The 22,286-nt window shown below is 44.0% G+C and overlaps 2 protein-coding genes across 6 annotated transcripts in view; one reads left to right on the forward strand and one right to left on the reverse strand.

Annotated features, from left to right (window-relative positions):
* Positions 1-5,194, forward strand: part of THUMPD2 (THUMP domain containing 2) — a 40,837-nt gene extending 35,643 nt beyond the window's left edge. For 2 of the 3 annotated variants that reach the window (XM_059188507.1, XM_059188508.1), the window contains exons 9-10: positions 1,407-1,515; positions 4,388-5,194. In XM_059188507.1, coding sequence (XP_059044490.1) covers positions 1,407-1,515; positions 4,388-4,712 — 434 coding nt within the window. In that variant the 3' untranslated portion in view covers positions 4,713-5,194. Of the gene's footprint in view, positions 1-1,406; positions 1,516-4,387 lie in introns of those variants that run through there. The other variant, XM_059188509.1, reaches the window with a different exon arrangement.
* A 9,114-nt stretch (positions 5,195-14,308) lies between these two features.
* Positions 14,309-22,286, reverse strand: part of TMEM178A (transmembrane protein 178A) — a 56,299-nt gene continuing 48,321 nt past the window's right edge. For 2 of the 3 annotated variants that reach the window (XM_059188511.1, XM_059188513.1), the window contains exon 4: positions 21,197-22,199. In XM_059188511.1, the coding sequence (XP_059044494.1) occupies positions 21,958-22,199 (242 nt within the window). In that variant the 3' untranslated portion in view covers positions 21,197-21,957. Of the gene's footprint in view, positions 14,609-21,196; positions 22,200-22,286 lie in introns of those variants that run through there. The other variant, XM_059188512.1, reaches the window with a different exon arrangement.

Raw genomic sequence — 22,286 nt, forward strand, 5'->3', positions numbered from 1 at the left:
TGAGGGGCACCTGGGTGGCTCAGTGGGTTAAAGCCTCTGCCTTCAGCTCAGGTCGTGATCCCAGGGTCCTGGGATCAAGTCCCACGTCGGGCTCTCTGCTCAGCAGGGAGCCTGCTTCATCCTCTCTCTCTGCCTGCCTCTCTGCCTACTTGTGATCTCTGTCTGCCAAATAAATAAATAAAATCTTTAAAAAATAAAAAATTTAAAAATATATATGACTTAGAAAAAAAAAGAATTCCTGCCAAGCTTTAAAAGAATATTATTCTGGGGGCACCTGGGTGGCTCAGTGGGTTAAGCCGCTGCCTTCGGCTCAGGTCGTGATCTCAGGGTCCTGGGGTCGAGTCCCGCATCGGGCTCTCTGCTCAGCAGGGAGCCTGCTTCCCCTCTCTCTCTCTGTCTGCCTCTCCGTCTACTTGTGATTTCTCTCTGTCAGATAAATGAAATCTTAAAAAAAAAAAAAAAAAAAAAAAATATTATTCTGAAACTTTTCTAACAACCTATTCTTATTCTACTAATCTCAAGCAAGGGTTAGAACTAGGTGAGATTTCCCAGGTGTTCTTCAGATTTTTCCCAGTTAATGGGACTTTTTGTTTTGTTTTTAAGTTTCCAGCCAACAAAAATGTATATGGTATTCAAAATAATAAAGATTATTTACATTTTATTATATTTTTATAGAATTAGATGCTATCGAATACCTTATAAATACCTAATGTACATGATGGGTGGCAAGTAAAATAAGTAGAAAATGAAAAGTATACTCAGAAAATGTGGAAGTTAAACTTATGTCTATTACCTTCTGATAATCTAATTTCTGAGAATTGTAAAGATGAGCAAATTTAGATTTAGTAATCAAACACTATATTTAATTTTGTTTAGCGATAATCACTTTGTTGATTTGTTTAGCATTTTCTCTGGTCTTAGTACTTAAGTAGATGTTCTTAATCTTTTGGGTCTCCTTTAAAATTTCAGTGAAAGCTAAGATCATCTCCCTTAAAAGCAAGTATATCTACACATGCAAAATTGTATAAGTAACTATGAAGAGAGAAATACAAGTTACAGAACATGGTTTGTGGAAGGTTCTAGACAATTTAATGTATTTCTTCTTGGATCTGGCAACTTTCTAGTCATGTAATATGTTTAGAGAATTCAATTTTCTGATTAATTTAAGATTCTGCTTAATTTATATCCTATTGTCATAACAGAGAAACCAATTTTCAAAAAACAGAATATAATAACTTTACCATTTATTTTTTAGTGAAAAGCCTTGTGATTTCTTGGAAACAGTGTTAGCAACCCTAAGTTTTATTTAATATGCAAAAATAATTTGGCATACTTCAATTTTTTTGTATTTAGGTTGTAAATATTTGAACTTAATGTAGCTGGATTCTCTGGTTTCTGTATTTCAGAATTGCCATTGCCCTCAGAGAGTGTCGATGTTATTATTTCTGACATTCCATTTGGGAAAAAGTTTAAGTTAGGGAAAGACATCAAAAACATTCTACAAGAAATGGAGAGGTAAGTTGTTGAGTTTATTCTTACAATTTTTGAGTTAGTGGACATTTAACCAAAATATATCATAGTTCTTCAGTTAAGATTTGATTGCATCTTAGTGATTTATCCAAAACTTTTGTAGTTCAGTTTTCTAAGGTTTCAAATCAGAAGCTTATAATTGAAATAGTTATTCCATATCATCTTACACTATTCTAAGTTTTATTTTGGAAAAGATACCAGTTTGTCGTTATTGCCTGAAATTTGAGCATCTGAAATAGTGATGTGTATTTTAATCACTGAGTAGGTAATTTACCTATTTACTTGTAATCCTCCCCAAAACCTTGCCTGTTGTGTGTTAATCACCCATGCTTTCCAGATGAGAAACTGGGACCCAGAAAGATGAATTTTCTCGAGATCCCAGCTACTAAACCACACAACAGTTCACACAGGGAACATCAGTAACCTAGAGAGGTTACAACACTGCTTATTATAGAAGGAAGACAGGTGTTATTCACGGCATGGTTTCTAAGGTCAGCCTCAGGGAATCTAATTCAGTGAAAGTATTTCTTTGAGAGGTTCAGACAGTGAGGCCTGTTTTCCTATCTGAGAAAGGAGAGAACCTAGAAAACATGGAGGAATAAAAAGATATGACTAAAAGGTCGGTTCATGAAATCGGCTCAGTTGGGCATTTGATAGAGCAAGACAACATAGATGTTTGAGAGCCTGTATATAAATAATGTCACCAGCAGAAAAAATGAGCCATGGGTGTTGGGTAGAAAAAATTGAGTGTCAAGGCCGACATTCCATAAGAAGAATTAAAGCTTGACATGAACTCTGAGTCCAACCAGGAGCCATCTCAGCTCCATCATGTGAACTGGGTGCTCCACACTTCTTTTTGGATTATCTTATTTGGATTATCTACCCTCTGCTGCACAGTTAGCTAACCCTTGGCATAATTACATGAGGTCTCTTTCTAGGCAACACCGATAATTCAGACATTTCCTCAGCTCCTGTACATGTTACCCTCAAGCAGATTTGGCAACCCTGAGTTCTTATTAAAACCATTTGAGGAGCTTTTGAAAAACTCTAACTCTCATTTTCCACCCCTCCCCACTGAGGCTCCAATTTAATTGGTCTGGAGTAGAACTTGGGTGTATTTCCTAACCACTCCCGAGCTGATTCCATTGTGCAGCCAGGATTCATAACCACAGCCTTTGTACCTACCTAGGTAATTCACCAGCCACACTATTAAGCCAGCTCGTGGTGAAATACAGTATGCGTGAGCAGTGACTTGCATTTAGCCTGGAACTTTCCAGAAGATATTCAGGAATTTCCCCCCCTAATCTGAAGGCCTCAGTTGGATCAGTGTATGTATTTGGACATAAGGAACTTCTATGACCATGCTTCCCTGACACCTGCCCACAGACTTTGTGGTTTGATTTTTTACTTTTTACATAGTTTGAAGCTTTATACAGTCAGTATAGCATAACACAGTGCATTTTGGAGACAAACTTGTGTTGATTCACTGATTGTTTAGATGAGGGAAAAGCTCCTTGAGCTCCTGACGTCTTTGTCAGGTGTGGGAGAGATTCCCTGTAACTCCTGGCCCTCAAGCGGTCATCTTGTTTCCCTACGTATACACCCAAACTTACTGGAAGAATAGTCTACCCTGACATCTCTGCTTCCTCACCTTCCAGTCCCCCCTCAATTCTGGCAGACCAGCAATTTGCACCTGCCCTCAACCAAGATCACACACCCAGGTTCACTGATGACTTCTTGTAATCCTAGACACTTGTTAGTCCTGCCGCACGACACACTGTTGAGACTATTTCCTTCTGGAAACCGAACATCTTTGGCTTCTGTGCCATCACTGTTGTCCAGACTTTCTTGTAGGATTACGGACCCTTCCTCCTCTCTCCTCCTTTAAAAGTGAAGTCTCTGTTCCTTGGCCTTTTTGCTCTTCTCACTTGGCACCGCCTCCGCCCCCCATGATGTCCTCCCCTGTTATCTGCTGTGTACTATAAAACTCTGAAATCTCTCCCTCCACTGGTCTTCTCCTTGCCTCCAGGCTGTATCTGCAGCTGTGGATTGGAATTCACCCTGCACATTCCAAACAGCCTCTTTCCCTCCCTCCTCCTCCCACCCCCTCCCATTCACCCCCTGCTGAATTTCTTTGAGTGCCTCCCCCACCTGATGGTTTTCCTGTCTGGGCTTTGCTGCCTCCAGCTCCCTGCCCTGCTCCAGTCCCTCACTGTCACTTGGCCCACCTCACTCCTGCTTGTCCTTAATTCACAGCGCAGGTTTGGGACCCACCTAATGCATTCCTGGGGGCACCTCAGACTTGCCTGGAGCATTGGCCACCCTCCTTAGCTCTCTGCTGGCCGCTCTCCCACTGTCAGTAATCTCTTTAGCTGCCCTGGAGACTGTGGTGTTGGTCACTTGTCCACATAGACCCGCTGTGCAGAATTTGCTCAAATGTTTTCATCTCAGGGTCTTCCCTTCCTTTTCTGGTCTTCCCTGTTGTCCTTCCCTTGTGCATGTGATTTATGGTGATTTTCTTCTGCCAACAGCCTACTACCTCTCATATATGCTGATTCTTTAGGATTCTTTCATTTGCCTTTTCCTTTGTACTTATTAGAATGTGACTATGAATTACTTTGAGGCTTGCCTTTTAAGTAGAGTAAAAATAGATAATTAAAGCAGATTTGTGTTAGTGATTCTGTAATTACTATAATGAATATGTATTACGGAAGCTACTACCTAATTATCAAAATCCTTGTGTTTAAATAGATAAAATTAAATTTCAAATTAAAAACACCAAATATTTAAAATAAAGTGGGATTGTTTGTTGTCTAAAAAGAAAGAAATACTCATGCCAATTACCATCTTCCGTCAGAGTGCTCCACGTTGGAGGAACCATTGTGCTGTTGCTCAACAATGATCACCACAGGCGCCTCCAAGACTGTGAACAGAGCGGCATCCCTTTGAATTCCAAGGGCAGCCCCACAGATGAGCCTGGAATCGAGAAGTGCTTGAGTCCCAGAGAGAAGACTGACCTATCGGACACAGTGTCATCTTCATCTGAAGCCAGCAGCCAGGGGGGCTTAGGCAAAATGCCACCAGTTGGCTCTTTAGTGCCAGTGGAATGCTACCAAGTTAGCCTTGGAAGGACAGAGGCATTCATATGCAAATACAGGAAGTCGCACTCTTTGGGACTCTAGCAGGCTTGCTGCTGTGAGCCAGGTTCAAGTCCTGTCAGGGTAGCTGCACAGCAGTGAAGGTGGTTGTCCTGGACCCTCACAGGGCCCCAGAGTCCCAAGGAAGCAAACTCCCCTGAGGTCCAGCATCGCTGCTGGACATAGGTTCTGAGTAGAGATAAGCTTTACACCCAAAAGAATTAAAGTTGCCAACCAAAACCAATGAATGTACATTACACCAAATGACTCTTAAATTTCGTATTCTGTCAGAAGGTGAAAAGTTCTGCCCCGCCTGCACTATTTCTGAACAGAAACTGAAACTTGGAACAAAGGTTTTCAGGGGTTCACATAAAGTATACTGCAGTCATCACAAGGTTGGTGATGTTTTCACGATCAGATTTTTCTAAATGTAGAAACTTTTATGTCTTACTTCTTTTGCTATTAAACTTGATTTTTAAATGTGTAATTTTCTCCTCCATTGGAATAAAAATAATTTTTATTTGCAATACCTTTTGTACGTCCCAAGTTATATAAAACATTAATGGGAATAATAATATAAATCAAGCCAGTATCCTCCAACATGACAGAAAATAAAGTTTGCTCTTTTTATAAAAGCATTAATAAGTTGTCGCCTCTCCCTTATTTAAATTAAATACATTCCTTGTGTTTACTATTGAGAAGAAGATCTTCTTAACAGGAAGTTGATGAGAATATGATTTTCATTTTTTTTTCAATTATCTAAAGCAGTGGCTTGGCTTCTTGGCTGTTTTACTATTTTAACAACCTCTCCATGTTTGGGAAATTTCTCACCTGTGAAATTTTTGGATTACCTCTCCAAAGGAGAAGCTGAAGAGTCTTTTCCAGCTGGGGCGTGGCATGCAACTTCGTCCACTCATCACTGTGGGGCTAGTGGGGCACAGGTGATAAGTGGAAATTCTACCTGAGAGCACTTTATAGTAAGCCCAGTGGAATCTGAGCCTGTCCCGTATTCATACAACAAATATTGATTGCATACCTATTCTCTGCCAAGGCATTGTTTGGGGTCCTTGGAGCATGTCCGTGAACCAAAGATCCTTGCCCTCATAGAAGTTAAACACTCTAGCAGGGGAGATGGATAAGAAACAGCAGACACAATGAATAATTTATTTGATGGTCCGAAGGTAATAAGTGTGGGGCTGGGGGAAGGAAAGCAGAGTAAAGTGATCGGGAACCAGGAGGATGGGAATAGGACTGTTTTGCACTTTTAATGGTCAAGCCTCTTTGAGAATGGGAGATTGGAGCAAGTATTTAAAGGATATGGAAGTGTTCCAGGCACATGGAATAGCCAGTTGCAAAGGCCATAAGACAAGAGTGTGCCTGATGCATCTGAGGAACAGCGGAGAGGAAGTCGGACTGGAGCAGAGTCAGTGAGGGGGAGAAGGAGAGGTTGACGAGCAAGTCAGTGGCAGGCAGCAGGGGCAGGTTAAACCAAACAGATCACTAGGAGGACTGGCTTTGACTTAAAACTACTGGACAGGTTTGAACAAGGAGGAATCTAACATACATTTTAGAGAACCACTGTGATAACAGTAGTCGGGGGAGGCAAAGGCGAAAGTAGACCAGTTGGGAGATTTCGCAATAATCCAGGCAAGAGAAAATGGTAGCCTGGCCAGCAGGAGCAGCAGAGGGGGTAAGGCACAGCTGGATTCTGAAATATCTTTCCTTTCTTAAACCGGCAGGATCTGCAGATGTGTTTGATGTGTGGTGTGATAAGTGGGGAGGAGGCAGGAGTGACTCTCCGACACTTGGCCAAGCCCCCCAAACAAGGCGCTTCCATCAACTAATGGGGGAAAGGCTGTGGAGGGGGCAGGCTGAGTGTGAGATGGCATTTTTAGACTCGCTGACTCTGAGATGTGCATTAAACATCCCAATGGGGGTGTTGAGTAGGCAACTGAATACATGAGTCTGAAGTTTAAGACAAAGTTCTGCCCTGGAGATAGAAATTTGGGGAGTTTCAGCATATTGGTGCCCTGAAACTGGATGGGATCACCAAAGGACTACATGGAGGAGAAGGAAGAGGAACAGGGCTGAGCCTCGGGTTCCCCCAGCACTAAGAGGTCTAGAGAAGGGAAGCAATCTGCAAGGGAGCAGGAGGAAAGCGAGGGGTTGCCCGGAAGGCCAATGAGCACAGGATATGGAGGAGGCAGTGATCTATCAAATGCTGCTGGAAAAGATAAAGACTAGAAATTGACCCATGGAGTTAGCAGTGAGTGACCCCCGACTATGGGAGTTTTGGTGGCCTGGGGAAGGAGCAAAGCCACCCTGGGTTGGAATTAAGAGAAAATAGTGGGGACATCTGGAGGTAATGAATACAAATGACTCTTGCAACTAGTTTTGCTGAAAAGAGTGGAAAATGGAGTTAGTCGCTTGGTGAGGGATGTGGAATCAAGAGAATGATATATTTTAAGATGGGAGAAGCAGCAGCATGTTTTTCATATTGAAGAGACTGTTCCGGGAAAGGTGGAAAACTCACGAGGTAGGGAAAGGATAATTGCGGGAGCAGTGTCCTTGAAAAGGGGGTTGGAATACATTCCACACATGGGGGAATTAGCGTTCGATAAGAGCATGAATAATTTCTCCATGGTTACGAGTGGGGAGGCGGCATACAGGCATTTCTGCAATAACATGATAAATGTGCTCCTGAACGTTTCATTCTCAAACTCATGCACTAAAAATAACAGAATTTACGGGAAAAATACCAGCCAGACCATTCTAAACCTATCCAACTTAGGAAATGGCATACTATCAAAAACGCCAATTAACATAGTTTGAAAGAACGGGTTAACATTCCTAATAAATAAATACACTTGACCCTTGAACTACCCAGGAGTGAAGGGGCCCTACCCCCACACAGCCAAAACCCGCTTATAACTTCTAAATCCCCAACAACTTAACTACTTATAGCCTACCACTGAACTGAAACCTTACCAATAACATCAATAGTCAGTTAACCTCTACTTTGTTAAACAGATTGTACCCTGGATTCTCACACTAAAGAAAGCTAGAGGCAAGAAATGTTATTCAGAAAATCATAAGAAAATACATTGGTAGCATGGTGGATCTGTTTCTTGAAAACAAACCATGGAGGCCGGCTAGGAGGGCAGGGCAAGGGCAGTGGCAGCAGGGGGCTGGGCCCTGGGACAGCGTGGTCACCAAGCCCGGTGGCCCCACCTCAACAGCAGAGCCACAGGGCAGGCCGGTGAAGAACACCATCAGCCAGGCACAGTCTTCCAGAAGGCATACTTCCAGCCCATGGCCATCAGCCTCTGGCCTCCCAAAGGCCACGGGGAGGGGTCTGCACTGGGCCCAGTGAGGCCACCCCCATGAGGCAGCGCTAACCAGCTGCAGCCCTACCCCTGCCTCCTGGCCATGGTCCTTCTGTGTCTGCCTAGCCTCCTCCCTGCCCGCTGGAGTTCTCCAACCACCCTGTCAGCACACGGGCTGACCTGCAGCCTTGCCTGGCCCTGGGACCCAGCGGTCTGTTCATGGTCTTCCATGGCCTCACCGGTTCCTCAGAGGGCAACAGGCATGACCTCTGTCTGCTCCCTTCACCTTTGATTTGGTCCCATGAAAGCAGAGGCGGGAAGCTATAAATAAATGCCCTTGTGGCTTTTGTGGTCAACTCTTAAAAGGGGGGGAGAGGAGCACCTGGGTAGTTCAGTCAGTTAAGCATTTCTTGGTTTCAACTCAGGTCATGATCTTAGGGTCGTGAGATCGAATCTGGAATAGGGCTTTACCCTGAACACAGAGTCTGCTTGAGATTCTCTCCCTTTCCCCGTGCCCCTACCCTCCCCACCCCACGTGTGCACAGTACATAAATACATCTTAAAACAACAACAAAAACATAAAAGTAGACCCCCATACTTAAAACCCATGTTGTTCAAGGGTCAACTATTGATCAGTAAATAAAGGATATCACCTTTCCAAGAAAAGGGCAAAGGCAGGTTGAATAGAATTTGGTAGAAGAAGGGTAGAGGCTGCTACCTACACAATAGGGATTTCCAAGACAGAACCTGTGGCCCAAAGGAATCAGTAAGAAGATGCTGTGAGAAGGCCTCATGCAAACCTTCTTCTTCCTGCAGTTTACTCATTCAGTTCATTCCATTAACGTCTTCACACTCAGCTGCTCTTATCTTGTAGCACAAAGTATTAATGCGCTGGGGGGGAGAAATGACTTATGAACCGACCCGATTTCCACTTTAGAGTGACGTCATCCCCGACCTAGCAATAACATTTGAGTGACTGCCTATTGCAGAAACACACACTGTAGAACAGACTGTAAGTGGGAGCAGATGCTGGAGGGTGGGCGGATGTGGTGGTGGTAGACTGTGCAAGTTCTCTTCTGACTGCTTCAGTTTTCTCAGTGAAAAACTATGTGATAATTTCCCCAGATCCTGACTCTACACCTGGAACGGTGCCCTGAGCAAATGCAGAATCTCGACAATGGCTCCCAAACCATGGAGTAAGGGTGACTGTTATCGGAGGACTAAGACCCCGTCTACCTCAGGCTCCCCCCACCTCCCCATTCCTACCAAAATGGCCCAACAAAAGCAGCGATTCCTTTGTAAGAACTGCAGCTATTAGTGCTGTTAAGAAAGAGGCACAGATGCTTGATGAAATTCCTTGGTATCCAAAGGCAATCTATGGCACCTTTGGATTTGTTGCTCTGACTCATTTACTTTTAATGGAGGCTTCCTGCAAGGGAGGGCCCTTCAGCTGGTCCAGGCCCGCTGTGAGCAGCTCTGCGTGTTTATCCTCGTGACCCAGCGGATGTAATGATACATGTAATGGCGGGAACAACTGCTCATCCTAGACTTGGATTCTCCAGGCAGCGGCACCTCCCGTGGATTTACCAAACTCCCCTACGCGCCACAGTGCTTCCCACCAGAGATCAGTTACAGAGATGGAAGTGAGACCACAGGCCTAGGCTCTTGGGTTTTCTCACCAAGTTCGCCACCACCGGAACGGAGTGGCGGAGTGGCGTGAGCTACCCTCTGGGCTGGCAGAGAGAAATCACCCCTCCCTGCCGGGCGCCGTGTGTGCTGTGACCCGCTGACCGATAGATGGAGCTCTTTCTCCCAAAATCGGAGTAAAGAGACCAATGGGGGAGAGGGGAAGGGGGTACGTATTACCGTATCACCTCTAATTAAGCAGGCAACCAAAATAGAACCCGCTTTCTGGAAGGGTGGCAGAATAAACATGGGGTCTCAAAGGTCAGCAGGGACAGAGGGCAGCATTCAGGGTCCACCATCAGGGGTGCCAGGTGCGGCGTGAACGTCCAGCAGAGGCTGCCGGGGCTCATTGTGGCAACAATCCCCTCATGGGGTTTGCCTGGTGTTCCTGGTTGTATGGTCAACCAGACACATTTTTTGGCCCTCTTGAGCACCTTAATTATTTTAAAATAAACTCCTTCTCTTTTTTTTAAATTTATTTTATATTTATATATATATAATTTTATATTTATTAATTTTAATTTTATTTATTTATTTGACAGAGATCACAAGTAGGCAGAGATGCGGGGCGGGGGGTGGGGAGCAGGCTCCCTGCTGAGCAGAGAGCCCAATGTTGGGCTTGATCCCAGGACCCCGAGATCATGACCCGAGCTGAAGGCAGAGGCTTAACCCACTGAGCCACCCAGGCACCCCAAAATGAACTCCTTTTCTTCTAAACTACCTAAAGTGGACTGTTGATCGCACCTGGGAACCCCATCCTGCACACCTAGGTTTCTAAGCACGCTCGTGTTGTGCAGCCTCTGTATGTGTCAATCTCACTGGAGGGTTTCTGTATAGTTCGCATTTTCCCTTTCGCCATATTTTCCAGGTCTCAATGTTTACTGTTTTGGCCTCAACGATTTTGAACAATACGGTCTTTTTTGCTCTGTTCTGAAGCCTTGCTTTCATCTTTCAGAGGAAAAAATACATGAGGGGGTGGACATCTTTGTGTGTATAACCAAGACGCAGCAAATGACAGAAAAATGTGTTTCTTCAGTAACTTGAATGACAGCATCAGAGATCATCAGAGGCCGTGGTTCTAATTATCTTAGTGTATTTCACAGAATTAAATCACAGTTCTGGGTTTCGCTAAAGCATCTTTAATATCAAATGCATAAGGCAATACAGCTTTTTGAGGATTTTCCAAAATTTGAGATTATCTTCTAGTTGGAGCATTTTATAGTATTTTCCCCACCTTTGGCACAGGGTGTGGCACATAAGAACGATTAATATTGTTTGAACTAAATTGTACTGGCTCCTGCTGGAGGGGAGGAAATAAATGCTTGTGATTCTGAGGATAGTGAATCAAAGGGACACTCAGAAAGCAAGAGACAGCTGTCAGGGAGACACCTACTTCCTCTATGACCTAGAAAGCTAAGGCTCATTGGGGACTCAAAATATATTAACTTTTGGGATGCCTGGGGGGTTCAGTCAGTTAAGCACCTGCCTTCTCCTCGGGTCATGATCCCAGGATTCCGGGAGTCCCAGGTGGATCTCCCTGCTCAGTGGGAAGCCTGTTTCTCCCTCTGCCTACCGCTCCCCCTGCTTGTGCTCTCTCTCCTGCTCTCTGACAAACTATAAATAAAATCTTTCAAAATATATGTAAACTTTCAAGAGGAACCACTCACTTGGATATAAGGTAAATGATTGTTCAAAGAGCTATGCAGGAAAGATTTTGTACTAAAATTAGGTGAGATGCAAAATCCTGGTCATTAAGAAATCTCAAGGGAGAATTTTATGCATGTTATACCAATACTATATCCTATGGTGTATGGAGTGTAGCTTTTTCTATTTTCCAATTCTTTCACTCTCTCATCTACTCCTTCATTCACTGAGCTATCAAGCGTTGACTGAGTACTTATTATGTGTCAGGCTTCAGGGATGCTCCTTGGTAGACTGGCCTTGCCTGAAAAGCTGCCTTGACAGCAATCGGGAAGGAGGCAGGTCAGGGGCGGGTGGGGGGCACCAGCCAGAAGTCAGAGTGTTGGAGAGAAAGCTGTCTTAGCCTCTGGAAATGGAAGGATGAAACCACTCTCTGGAAAAGCTCCACGGAAAAAGATGAAGGAAATGCAGGGAAATGTTTGAGTGACAAGCAAAGGACTTGGGAATTTAAAACAACTGAAAACATGCCTAGGTACAAGAAGAGCTCAGCTTTCTTTGTCTTTCAGTTAAATTCCATGACTTTATTATGTTCGAGAGAGTCATGTGATCTGAAGTATAATTTTGCCATCTGAATGCCATAATCATTTAATATTGTCAGTTTTCATCAAGTTCCTTCAGCAAGTAACATTTTCCTCGGGGGTGTAACAAAGGAGCGCAATTACTCCAGGTCCCCCTCCCTCTTACTCATTATTTCTACTTCGTGGTCATGCTTCTGACACCCATTTGTGACTCTGCCCCAGATACCTCCATGCTATTAGAGATTGAATTCATCTTGGAAGAGTGGGCATATTAACGATGTGGTCTGCCTGTATGTCCCAAATGCCCAGCACCAGCCTCTTGATATTGACATGGAAACCAAGGAAAATTAATTCACTGAGCCAGAAGTTTTTTGTTTTTATTTGTGTTGAAGTTGGATTATACCATTCTCCTGCTCAAAAGCCTCCAACGACTTTTCATTTGACCTGGTGTCCTGAGATGCACTCTAACCTCCTCTCTAACTCTGCCTCTTGTGTCCTGCCTCCCTTACTGACTCTGGAATATGCAAGGCTTTGTCCCATTTCAGGCCTTTGCACTACCTGTCCTCTCTCCAGGGGCATTTCCTCCCACACCTGCATTATTCAGGATCTCTGCTCCAGTGCCCCCCTGTCAGCAAGGCCATCCCTGGCTTCCTTGTCACAACAAGCCACCACCTCACCAGCTCCATTTCTCTTCATAGCACTTCCCTCCAGCACAGGAGACGTGTCTGCTTGCTGTCTGTCTCTCCAGCTCCTGAAGGGAATGGCTTTGTTGATCTCACTGATGATCCCCCGCCCAGAAGTCAGTCTCTGGCACATACCAGTCCCTCGGTATAGATCTGAGAAACAGATGACCACACGCAGGTTACTTTTCGAGGTCGTCTGCCAACTAAGTGAACTAAGCCAGAAAGTTCCAGGATGCTGGACCCAGCTCCCCTTCGCTCCCTCAAACCCGTGCATTCCAATGTCACGAAGGAAAAAAAAGAAAAAATGTTGACTGTTACATCCCGAAGGAAGATTTTCTTTTTTTTTTCTTTTTTTCCTTCCTGACAGGGGGATGTATGGAATCATGCAACACAGAACCAGCTGCTCGGTCGTTCCTAGGTAAAAGCTTGACATTTTCTGTGACACCCTTCTTGATTATGTAGGCGTATCACAGACCCACAGGCCGATTGCTTTAAAAATGATGAAATTACACACTAACTTCCATCTTAACCCATTGCATTCTTCACTCATCTGGCTCCCTGCAGAAGAGCTGGTATTTTGGACAAGGGAGGAGGGAAGAGGGTGTCCACATGTCCTGCTTGGTGTGGTTCCACGTGGCTCCACGTGGCTCTCGTGGCTCTGCCCTTCAACCCGCCTCACCCGCCTCCCACATTCTTCCCTCATGTTGCTTCAATTCTCTTGGAAACCATTTCCCACTCCCGTGAACCCTCTTTAAACTGTTACTTTATTTGGAAAACCCTTTGTTTAAGAACCGGCTCAGCCTTTGGATCAATACTGCATTAATCACTTGTGTTATGTCCCCCAGATTACCTTTCACAGTTGGTTTAATTTCAATTCCGAAGACCATTTTATTTGAGAAACATGTTGGCATGATAGCAATTTACCATAGTCACCACAGAGGCATATAAAGCAGAGACTAGTGCTTCATCGACATGTTTGCAGGAACACAGATCCTTAGACACGTGGGCCTCAAAACCTACAGATCTCACTTTCTGGGGACTTAGACACCTTGCCAGACACTGGCGGAGAGACGTTAGGTTCAGGCTCGAAATCTGTTTCCTCTACTGTCAACAGGGATGACAGCCAGAGCTTCCACATTCCTCCCAAGGCCGTCTTGACATTTATTTTGAAGTTGCTGCGCAGGGACCAACCCCTCAAAGAGAAGAGAAACACGAAGTGCCCTCCTTGATGTGTACTAAGAAGCTGGGAAGATAGCCTTCTATTGACACAGCATCAGATAGCTTCATTGCATTATTGGAGTCATCTACACGCTGTGCTTTTAATTTAAAATCAGTTCACATTACAAAGGACGAGTTTACATTCAACTTGGAAAAGAATAGAAAAGTTTGCAAAAGCGTTGAAAGTATTTCATGGGCATGTTACACGTGTGGCCTTGCCCGTGTCCCTGGAAAGCCCATCAGCTCCTGAATGTCTCCAGAGGCCCAGGAGAGATGACTGACTTTCAGGAGCTCACAGCTACAGAGTCAGGAAATAAGGACTAGAAGTCCTGAGTCTCGGAGTTCCTAGCCTGTCTCTAACTACAAGACTAGCTAGCTTTCTTTTTGGAGTAATTGCTTTCATTGAATAATTTTCAAAAAGTCACCAGGGATGCTTTCACAGGACAAAGTAAGGAGGATCTACCCCACTTAAATATTAATCTTTGAGCAGCCCTGGTGACATGGGAATTTCTCAGAATGTTCCGTGGGGGGAGTGCCAGGAAGGTAATTAAAATTGCTGTCATACCTTTAGGCTACTGCCAAAGACAGGGGCTCCTGAAGGTCAATCAGTAAAGAGAGGTTCTGTGCTTATAAAAATAGGTCTGGCATTCTTTACAGAATTACAAAGGGCAGTATGTGCTCTGGTTTAGAAATGTAGCTCGTTGACTGAAAACTGCAGAGTGGGTGCACCTGGCTGGCTCAGTTGGAAAAGCATGTGACACTTGATCTCAGGGTTGTGAGTTCAAGCTCTGTGTTGGATGGAGAGATTTCTAAAAAAAAAAAAAAAAAAAAAAAAAAAGATAAATAAACTTTAAAAACTGCAGAGCAGTAACTTCCAAGTGCAACCACAAAATCCATGAGGGAATGTTAATCTAGATGTATAAAAATCTTGGGGGGAAAGCTCAGATATGGTTAGAGAGGCACGATTAGTGTATGTGTTGGGTCTTGGGCACGATGAGAATGCTATGCGGGAAAGTGGAAGGAATCACGACTTGGGAGTAAAAAGACCAGAATCTAAAGCTTAGCTCCACCACTTAGTATCTTAGGGGAAGGTTATTGAACTTCTATGAGCCCTAGTTTCTCCATCCATAAAGTAGAGGCACTAACAATAAGACAGAGGTCATAAAGAAGATGGCCCGTCACTAAGGAAAGGCTGACTCATCCTTACACTTAGCATCTCACCAACGCCAAGAGACAGGACTGGAGAGGATTCTGAGAGTCAGAGCTGTCTTTTCCACTTCTTATTTATATCTAACATTTAGAAGAATGTAGGAACCCTCTGAACCGAAGGGAATGGGACTCCAGCACCATTCTTTTGGAATCAAGTGCTTGAAAAGCAGAGTTGGTTTTTTGAGTACCAATAGAGTCCAGAAATAATACAAGCTTTGGGAGAAATGAGAAAACCACAACAATCTTTGCAGATTTCTGGGTTCCTTTTGTGCTCTTATAAGCTTAACAGTGTCAACCGATGTGATGAGATGGTGTGTTTTCCGTGTGGTGAATGAGTTTGAAGCCCGCCAAAGCCACCGCCTAGTGAAGTTCAGTTCAGGCAAGTTTCTTCTAAAGGGTTTATGTGTTCCTCACAGCCAACTTGACTCACTGGCAAAGCCACAAGGATACAAATAAAAGGTGTTCTATGATTCAAGAACTAAACACCCCCACCTTGACATCTGGCTGTGATTGTGAGGTACCTATTGTGTTCTGGGAAGGTAGTCAAAGGAGTCCCAGGCCCTTCTTGTCCAGATAGAGTGGATTCTCCGTGAACCTGTTCTAGCAAGCTTTCAATGTACTTTCCAGAATTCCCAGAGGATGTCACTGCACATCTATGCAACTATTGAGGGAATTTACCCATAAGGTCCTGTATAGATTGAGGACATGTCTTAAGAATTTGAGGCTACAGTTCATCCATCCTCACAACCCACACTCAAGGCAGTGATGTCATCAAGGTCTTGGTCATCCAAAATGACCAGATCACAGGGCATCTTGTGAATGTTGGCAATGGCAGCCTTAACACATGACAGGAAGCATGGCCAATAGTCTACCAGGTATGATGTGAGCTGAGGAAGCTAGTGGGTGACATCTGTCTCTTCCATTAACTCACAATCACTACATGCATTCCCCTTGTGGCTGGATCGGAATCTTTGCAGTCACCATTAATTGACAAAATTCACACTCAAACTGAGCAGTACAGCTGGCATAAACAGCTTCCAGAGAACAACTAGAAATTAAAGAGGAGGAAGCTGGCAGTTGGATCAGTTAGGGAGAAGGTACACTGGGGTCACTGGACCATATTCTTACCTAAAGCTTTTCAGTCCTGGGCTCTACTCAGTTAAGGATAACCGCCATCTTGTGTGACACTGGGTTTACCATGACACTTAGTATCTTCCCCCCATTTCAAATCCTACCCTCCCTTTTGTTTTGGTTGGGTTTTTTAAAAAAAAAGATTTTCTTTTTTTTTATTTGAGAGAGAGAGAGAGAAGGCACAAACAGGGGAAGTGGGAGAGAGAGAAGCAGACTCCTCACTGAGCAGGGAGGCCAATGCTGGGCTTGATCCCATCCGGGATCACGACCCAAGCCTAGGGCAGACACTCAACCGACTGAGCCATCCAGGTACGCTCCATCCACCCTTTATTCCCCTTTGATACAAGAATTCCTTAGTAAATGACCTAACTCTGAAAACTGCTTAGTTGCCATCCTTGATAATGTCTTTTTCTTTCTCCTCTCCATCCCCTTTACTAGCAGGTCCTGTCAACTCCATCTCTGAAGTATATCCACCCTCTTGTCTCCATCTTCATGGCCACCTTTGGGTCCAGATCACCACTGTGTCTCCTGGATTCCTGCCACACTCTTCTCTTCAACTGTCTTCTCCACCTCCACTTGCTTTTTCCAATCCATCTTCCATCCAGCAGCAATACTCACATTTTAAAATGACAGTCACATCACATCCCTGTGATGTGATTAAACTCTCATTGCCTTCTACAGCCAGAGTAAAACCCAGCCTCCTCCGGGCAGCCAGCACAGCTCTGCCCTATCTCTACATTCTCATCAGCTCCACTGCCCCCTTGTTCTCACCTCTCTAGCGCCCTGGTCTCTCTGCCCCTGTCCACAGAGAGGCCCAAGCACTGCCCAGGACAGCAGAGAGCAGGCAGTATTTTACCATACATGCTGATAGGGGAAAAGAACAGGAAATAGGAACAGGAAAGTATCTTACAGCCAACCAATTTGTTTTCCTTTTATGGAAGCTATAAGAAGATACATGCTAATACATTTTAGAATAAATAGAAATCCTGCCTTGAAGATTAGCAAAATACAGGTTGCATATGGGCAGGGAGTATATTGACAGGCAAATTCCCACTGTGATAGGGTACCTTGAGTCTCTTCAAGCATTTGTGGTTGTCCTACAGCAAGAAGAATTTCCTCTCCTTCCAGTCCTAGGATAGGGTCCTGGAGAAACTCAACTAATACAATTTTAAAAGGGCTCTTGGTCAGTATAGCTGTTTGCATTCAAAGGAAGTCACATTTGAAGCATTTCTTTCAGAATTCTAATTAGAGATTTAAAACATACCTGCACATAAATGGGAAAGCTTTAAATGGAGGTGTAGAACCATATTGAGGTTACTAACTTAATACTGTTTGAGCCATCAAATAAATGTTCCATAGTACTTAGTTCATAACACATTTCAAGTTATGTCTGGGCTAGTTTTGGTTAATAGTCCCTTTAATTATTCTAATGAGGCTTACTTGCTTGCCAAGCTATAGTCTCATTTCATTTAACCTATTATACTACCATATATTTTTTGATGGGCTCCCTACAATTGGTGCTGAGGGAGTCACTTCTGTCCAGGGAAGAAGAAAGTTTATCTTTGTGATCTGAATTCATGCATTTATTTGGCAAAGATTTAGGAGCACCGACTGCGTTCCTAGGCAGAGCGCTGCCAGCACAACACAAACAAGGCACAGTTTATACCCAGGTAGGGGTGAATAAGTGATTACCATGCAGAGTGTAACGAGCGACAGGCAGGCTTCAGAAGGGTTGTATGGAAGCTGACACACAAGGAAAAATCAGCCTGAGCCTGGCAGAGTGGGAGTGGGAGTCCCCAGTAGTGGAAACAGCCTGAGCAAAGACGGAGCCAGTGACCTTCCCTGGGTAGCTCACCTTGACCTTGTGGCCTTCTGAGTCTCAAGGATCCTAGATTCGTCTTCATCTTTAGCCCAGGTAACCTTGAAAGTCCAAGAACCTGGGTTCCTTAGCTCAGGTAATTGAGGTCTACCTGGACAGTCCACCTTTAGTTGTTCTCAGGTATAAATTTCAAATGGGAAATCTTTGAGAGGACACTCCCCTGCAAGTAATAATGTTACTTTTTGTGTAACTGAGGATAGATTCAATTAAGAATGATATGAAGTGAAATGCACAGCCAATGAAAGTATAATTCAAAAGAAACTTATTTTAGTCACTGTATGGAATCACTTTAATCCTGGACTTAGGAAATCATTTGGGGCTTAAAAGGGTGACTTTAATTTTTACTTGTACTTTACTGCATTTTACTAGAATTTTACTTGTACTTTATTGCATTTTACTACCAGGGTATAAACTGTGTCTTGTTTGTGTTTTGTTTCCAGAACCTTTGTTCTCTTCCATTGATGTTTCCTAAGGGCCTAGAATAGTGCTCGGCCCCTAGTAGACACTCAATAAATATTTCTTGAAAGATATAGTGACTTTTATGGAGAAATTACATTCTCTGTAAGTTTCCTACATCGTGGACTATAAAGGGTCCATGTACTCCAGTGAGAGGGGTTAGGGTTCCCTCAGAGTGAGCTACAATTGTTCTAACATTGCCAGTAAACCAAGGACAACATTGTTAAAAGGAGGGGGCTGTAGGGCTTATGATGATCTAATCCAGGTTTTGAATGAAGCTCTCTTTTTTGGTGTACGTTGTCTATCAATGACAGATGGACATGACTTTAGTCTATAATCCCAAGTGTTCTGTAAATACACTTCCCAGCCCTATCTTGCAGGACTGGGAGGAAATTGGCCCTCACTCACTGTTGGGGATATTCACGCACAGTTGTGCCAAAATCCTTGAGCCTTCCAAGGGTCAGACTGGCTACCAGTGAGAAGGCCATTGTTCCAAGGGCTTTAGTTTCCCTGGAAGCCCCACACAGACATCCTCTCTGTGGTCCTGATGCCTTTAGGGAGTGTGGGGCCCAGCTAATCACATGGTTGCCATGAATTTCTCTTTCAGCCTCTGGGATGCCCCTGAGCGCTCGAAGTCCCCAACCTCAGTCCTGAGCCTGTCCTCCCCTCTAGATCCCCTGCATTTCTCAATCTCAACCACCTCTGCTTTCTGCCTTGTAGAAAAATCTCCGAGGCAAAGTAATACAGTCTGGGCATGACATGCATGTAGAAGTGGGACAGAGAGAACTTAAGAACAAACAGATTGTCTCAATAAATTACTCTGCTCCATGCAGTAGTGAGCGGCCGTTTCCATCATCCTTCATTCATAAGCCGGTGAAGAAAACACCTCCTGGAGAAGCCCATGGGTGGGGACACAATGCCTGACTTTGGCAACATTTGCTCACTCTTCAATGACAGTAAATAGAAAGCAAGGAACATTGGGCACAGCACTCCTTGCTCTGAGCTCACTTAGGCTGGAAGGCAGGGAGGCTGCTTTTGCCAACCCAAGTTTGAATGTAACTGAACTCCCCTGGCTTCTGGGCACCTTTCTGGTGTGTGAACCCTTCAACCTTCTGTCACTCCGAGGCTTTCTTCCATTCTCACCTCAAATCCCTAGGAAGCTTCTCGGAAACTTCAAAAGTCACTCACTCAGACACTGCTTTGGTGGTTGGAATATAAATGTTGAAGAGTCTTGACATTCTCTATGGGGATCTTTAAAGAAGACTTCAAAGAAACAGCTCTCCTGCTTTGAGAATTTCCCACATAAGTAATAAATGAAAATAATGCCCCTTTCTATATGTCTCTGATCTCACCCTGAGGGATGGGTTTATTAAACAGACCTGAGAGATTGCTGAGGAGTCTCTCCACGGGTCTCGGGAGCTTGTGTGGTCACCGGAATCACTGAACCTCTCTGAAAAGGCTCACGTGACAATATGTGGACACTGTCATTTACAAGTCAGGCTTTATTTGTGGGGGAGGGGTGCAGGAAGGGGTGGATTTCATTATCGTTCCCCTTTCTTAAGTTCCAAATCAGTTTTTATAACAAAGGAAAAGTGCATCTTTCACGAATTTAAAATCTGAAACAATGTCTTACTTCTGGATGTGGCACCTTCCCTAATTCTACAGAGCATCTCTATTCAGCACACCATGTGTGTAGGGAACAGGACAAGGTTGGAGTTAAAAGGAAAAGCTGGGGGGCACCTGGGTGGCTCAGTGGGTTGAAGCCTCTGCTTTCGGGTCAGGTCATGATCCCAGGGTCCTGGGATCGAGCCCCACATCGGGCTCTCTGCTCGGCAGGGAGCCTGCTTCCTCCTCTCTCTCTGCCTACTTGTGATCTCTGTCAAATAAATAAATAAAATCTCAAAAAAAAAAAAAAAAAAAAAAGAAAGAAAGAAAAAGCTGAGAAGTTAGCTGGTGCCAACCCGTCTATTTAAAGATAAGGAGACACAATGGAAGGATTTTAACTTTTGTCCTATACCCTGGCATGGGGAAAGGATTGAGAAAAAATGAAGCAAACAGCCTAAGGCTGATCCTCAGCTTCCTTATCACGAAAATGGAATCATTGTTCCTGTCTCACAGAGCTTTCCAGAAGGTTAAATGAAATCATACCTGGGGAAAAAAAAAAAAAAAAAAAAAAATAGCCCAGTTCCTGGGACACAGGAAGTGCTAAATAAATATTAACAGCGGAGGATACTACTGCGGCTCTGGCCCAGAACAGTGACTCCCAATCCCAGCTGCACATCTGAACTTTCTAGGATGTTGTTTCAAAAATACTCAACGCCTGGGTCCAGCTGCAGACATCCCAAGTCAATTGGCCTGACGAGGGGCCCAGTTCAGGTGTGGATGAGGAATTCACTAGGTGATTCTCCATGTGCAGCCAAAATGGAAATCCACTGCCCCAGGAGATCCAAGGACAAAGGAGAAACTATATATCCTTAGCACTAGCCCATTACCAAGCAGGTGGTAAAACGAAGCGCAAGAAGAAAACTTAGAACACCAAGGTAAGGTTTTCAAAGAAGTTTGAAAATGACATCTTTTATCAACAGTAGGTTAATGACCCACCTAGTTGAAATGAAGCAATTAGTAAGACTTCATAAGAGTCTTAGTAACACAAGAGAGTTTCCCTCTGTCCACATAGCTAAGGAGACCCATCCGCCCACCACTGAAAGAAGACACACCCATGTTAACAAGAGGGCAGCCATTTAATGCAGAAATCCAGTTAACAGAAAGAGACAGAGGTTAAACAACAGGTAAAACATCGAACAATACTGCATAGTGTCACGGATTAGCTCTTACGCGGTTGGTCTGTCTCCCTTAGGATCCGGATTCCAGTACGAAGACAGAGAAGAGACGCCCGTTGAAAATAAATAAATAAATAAATAAATAAATAAATAAGGCAACAGAAGGGGAATCTTCCTGTTGACAAAGAACATCCACGAATAATGCACAAATATTTGGTGCTGACACAACAAGACACCCTCAGGACAAGTTCCAAAGATACCGCATTCAAACTGAACAAGCGTGTAACGATGACAAGAAAATTATACTCGCTTTGTTATGAATCCTTTAGCAAATAGAAATGACTCTCAGGTAATTGTTATATACAAACTTTCTGAAATAAATGGCAATCATACAAATTTTTTTTTCCATTGCAATTTCCTCTTTTTTCTAAACCTAGAAATGTTCCATGGCACCGCTCCCTCCATCTCACAGTCAAAGCATAGATAGTCATTAAAGCACTTGAATCCACAGTAGTCTTGTCCGTAGAAAGGTATGGAGGCTTTGCATGATTTTTTTCTATCAGTCATCCAGAAAGGGCTGGCAGGCAACAGGTTGGAATGTAAAAAGACCGTTTTGTGCTTGGGATCCCGACTTGAACTCCACTCCGTTCCTCTCAGGAGCCGTCTGCATTGTGGATGGGCCACTGTCCTCCAGTGTGGACAGTCATACCGTGGAGTCCCTGCCAGACTTTAGATGTGCAATCTTGGTCCGGCTAATAAATGGATAAGCAATGCAGAGACCTCCAGCTGCCACAATAAAGCCTAAACTACACCAGGCACAAAAGATAGACCAGCTGTAGCCATGTTCCACATCATCAGGCAGGCTATAAATTAGCTTTGGGAGCCGGTTCAAATCATAGGAGATGCTGGCAGCATACGTGCAGAGGGAAATGGTGCAAAATATCCCTATAAATAATACAAAGAGAACAGAATGATTGGTTACAGTGTTGCCTGCTACAACGCACATGCCAGACAGGCCTCTGTGAAAATCAG

Source organism: Mustela lutreola, chromosome 9 (assembly GCF_030435805.1).
Source record: "Mustela lutreola isolate mMusLut2 chromosome 9, mMusLut2.pri, whole genome shotgun sequence".
Classification (NCBI taxonomy): domain Eukaryota; kingdom Metazoa; phylum Chordata; class Mammalia; order Carnivora; family Mustelidae; genus Mustela; species Mustela lutreola.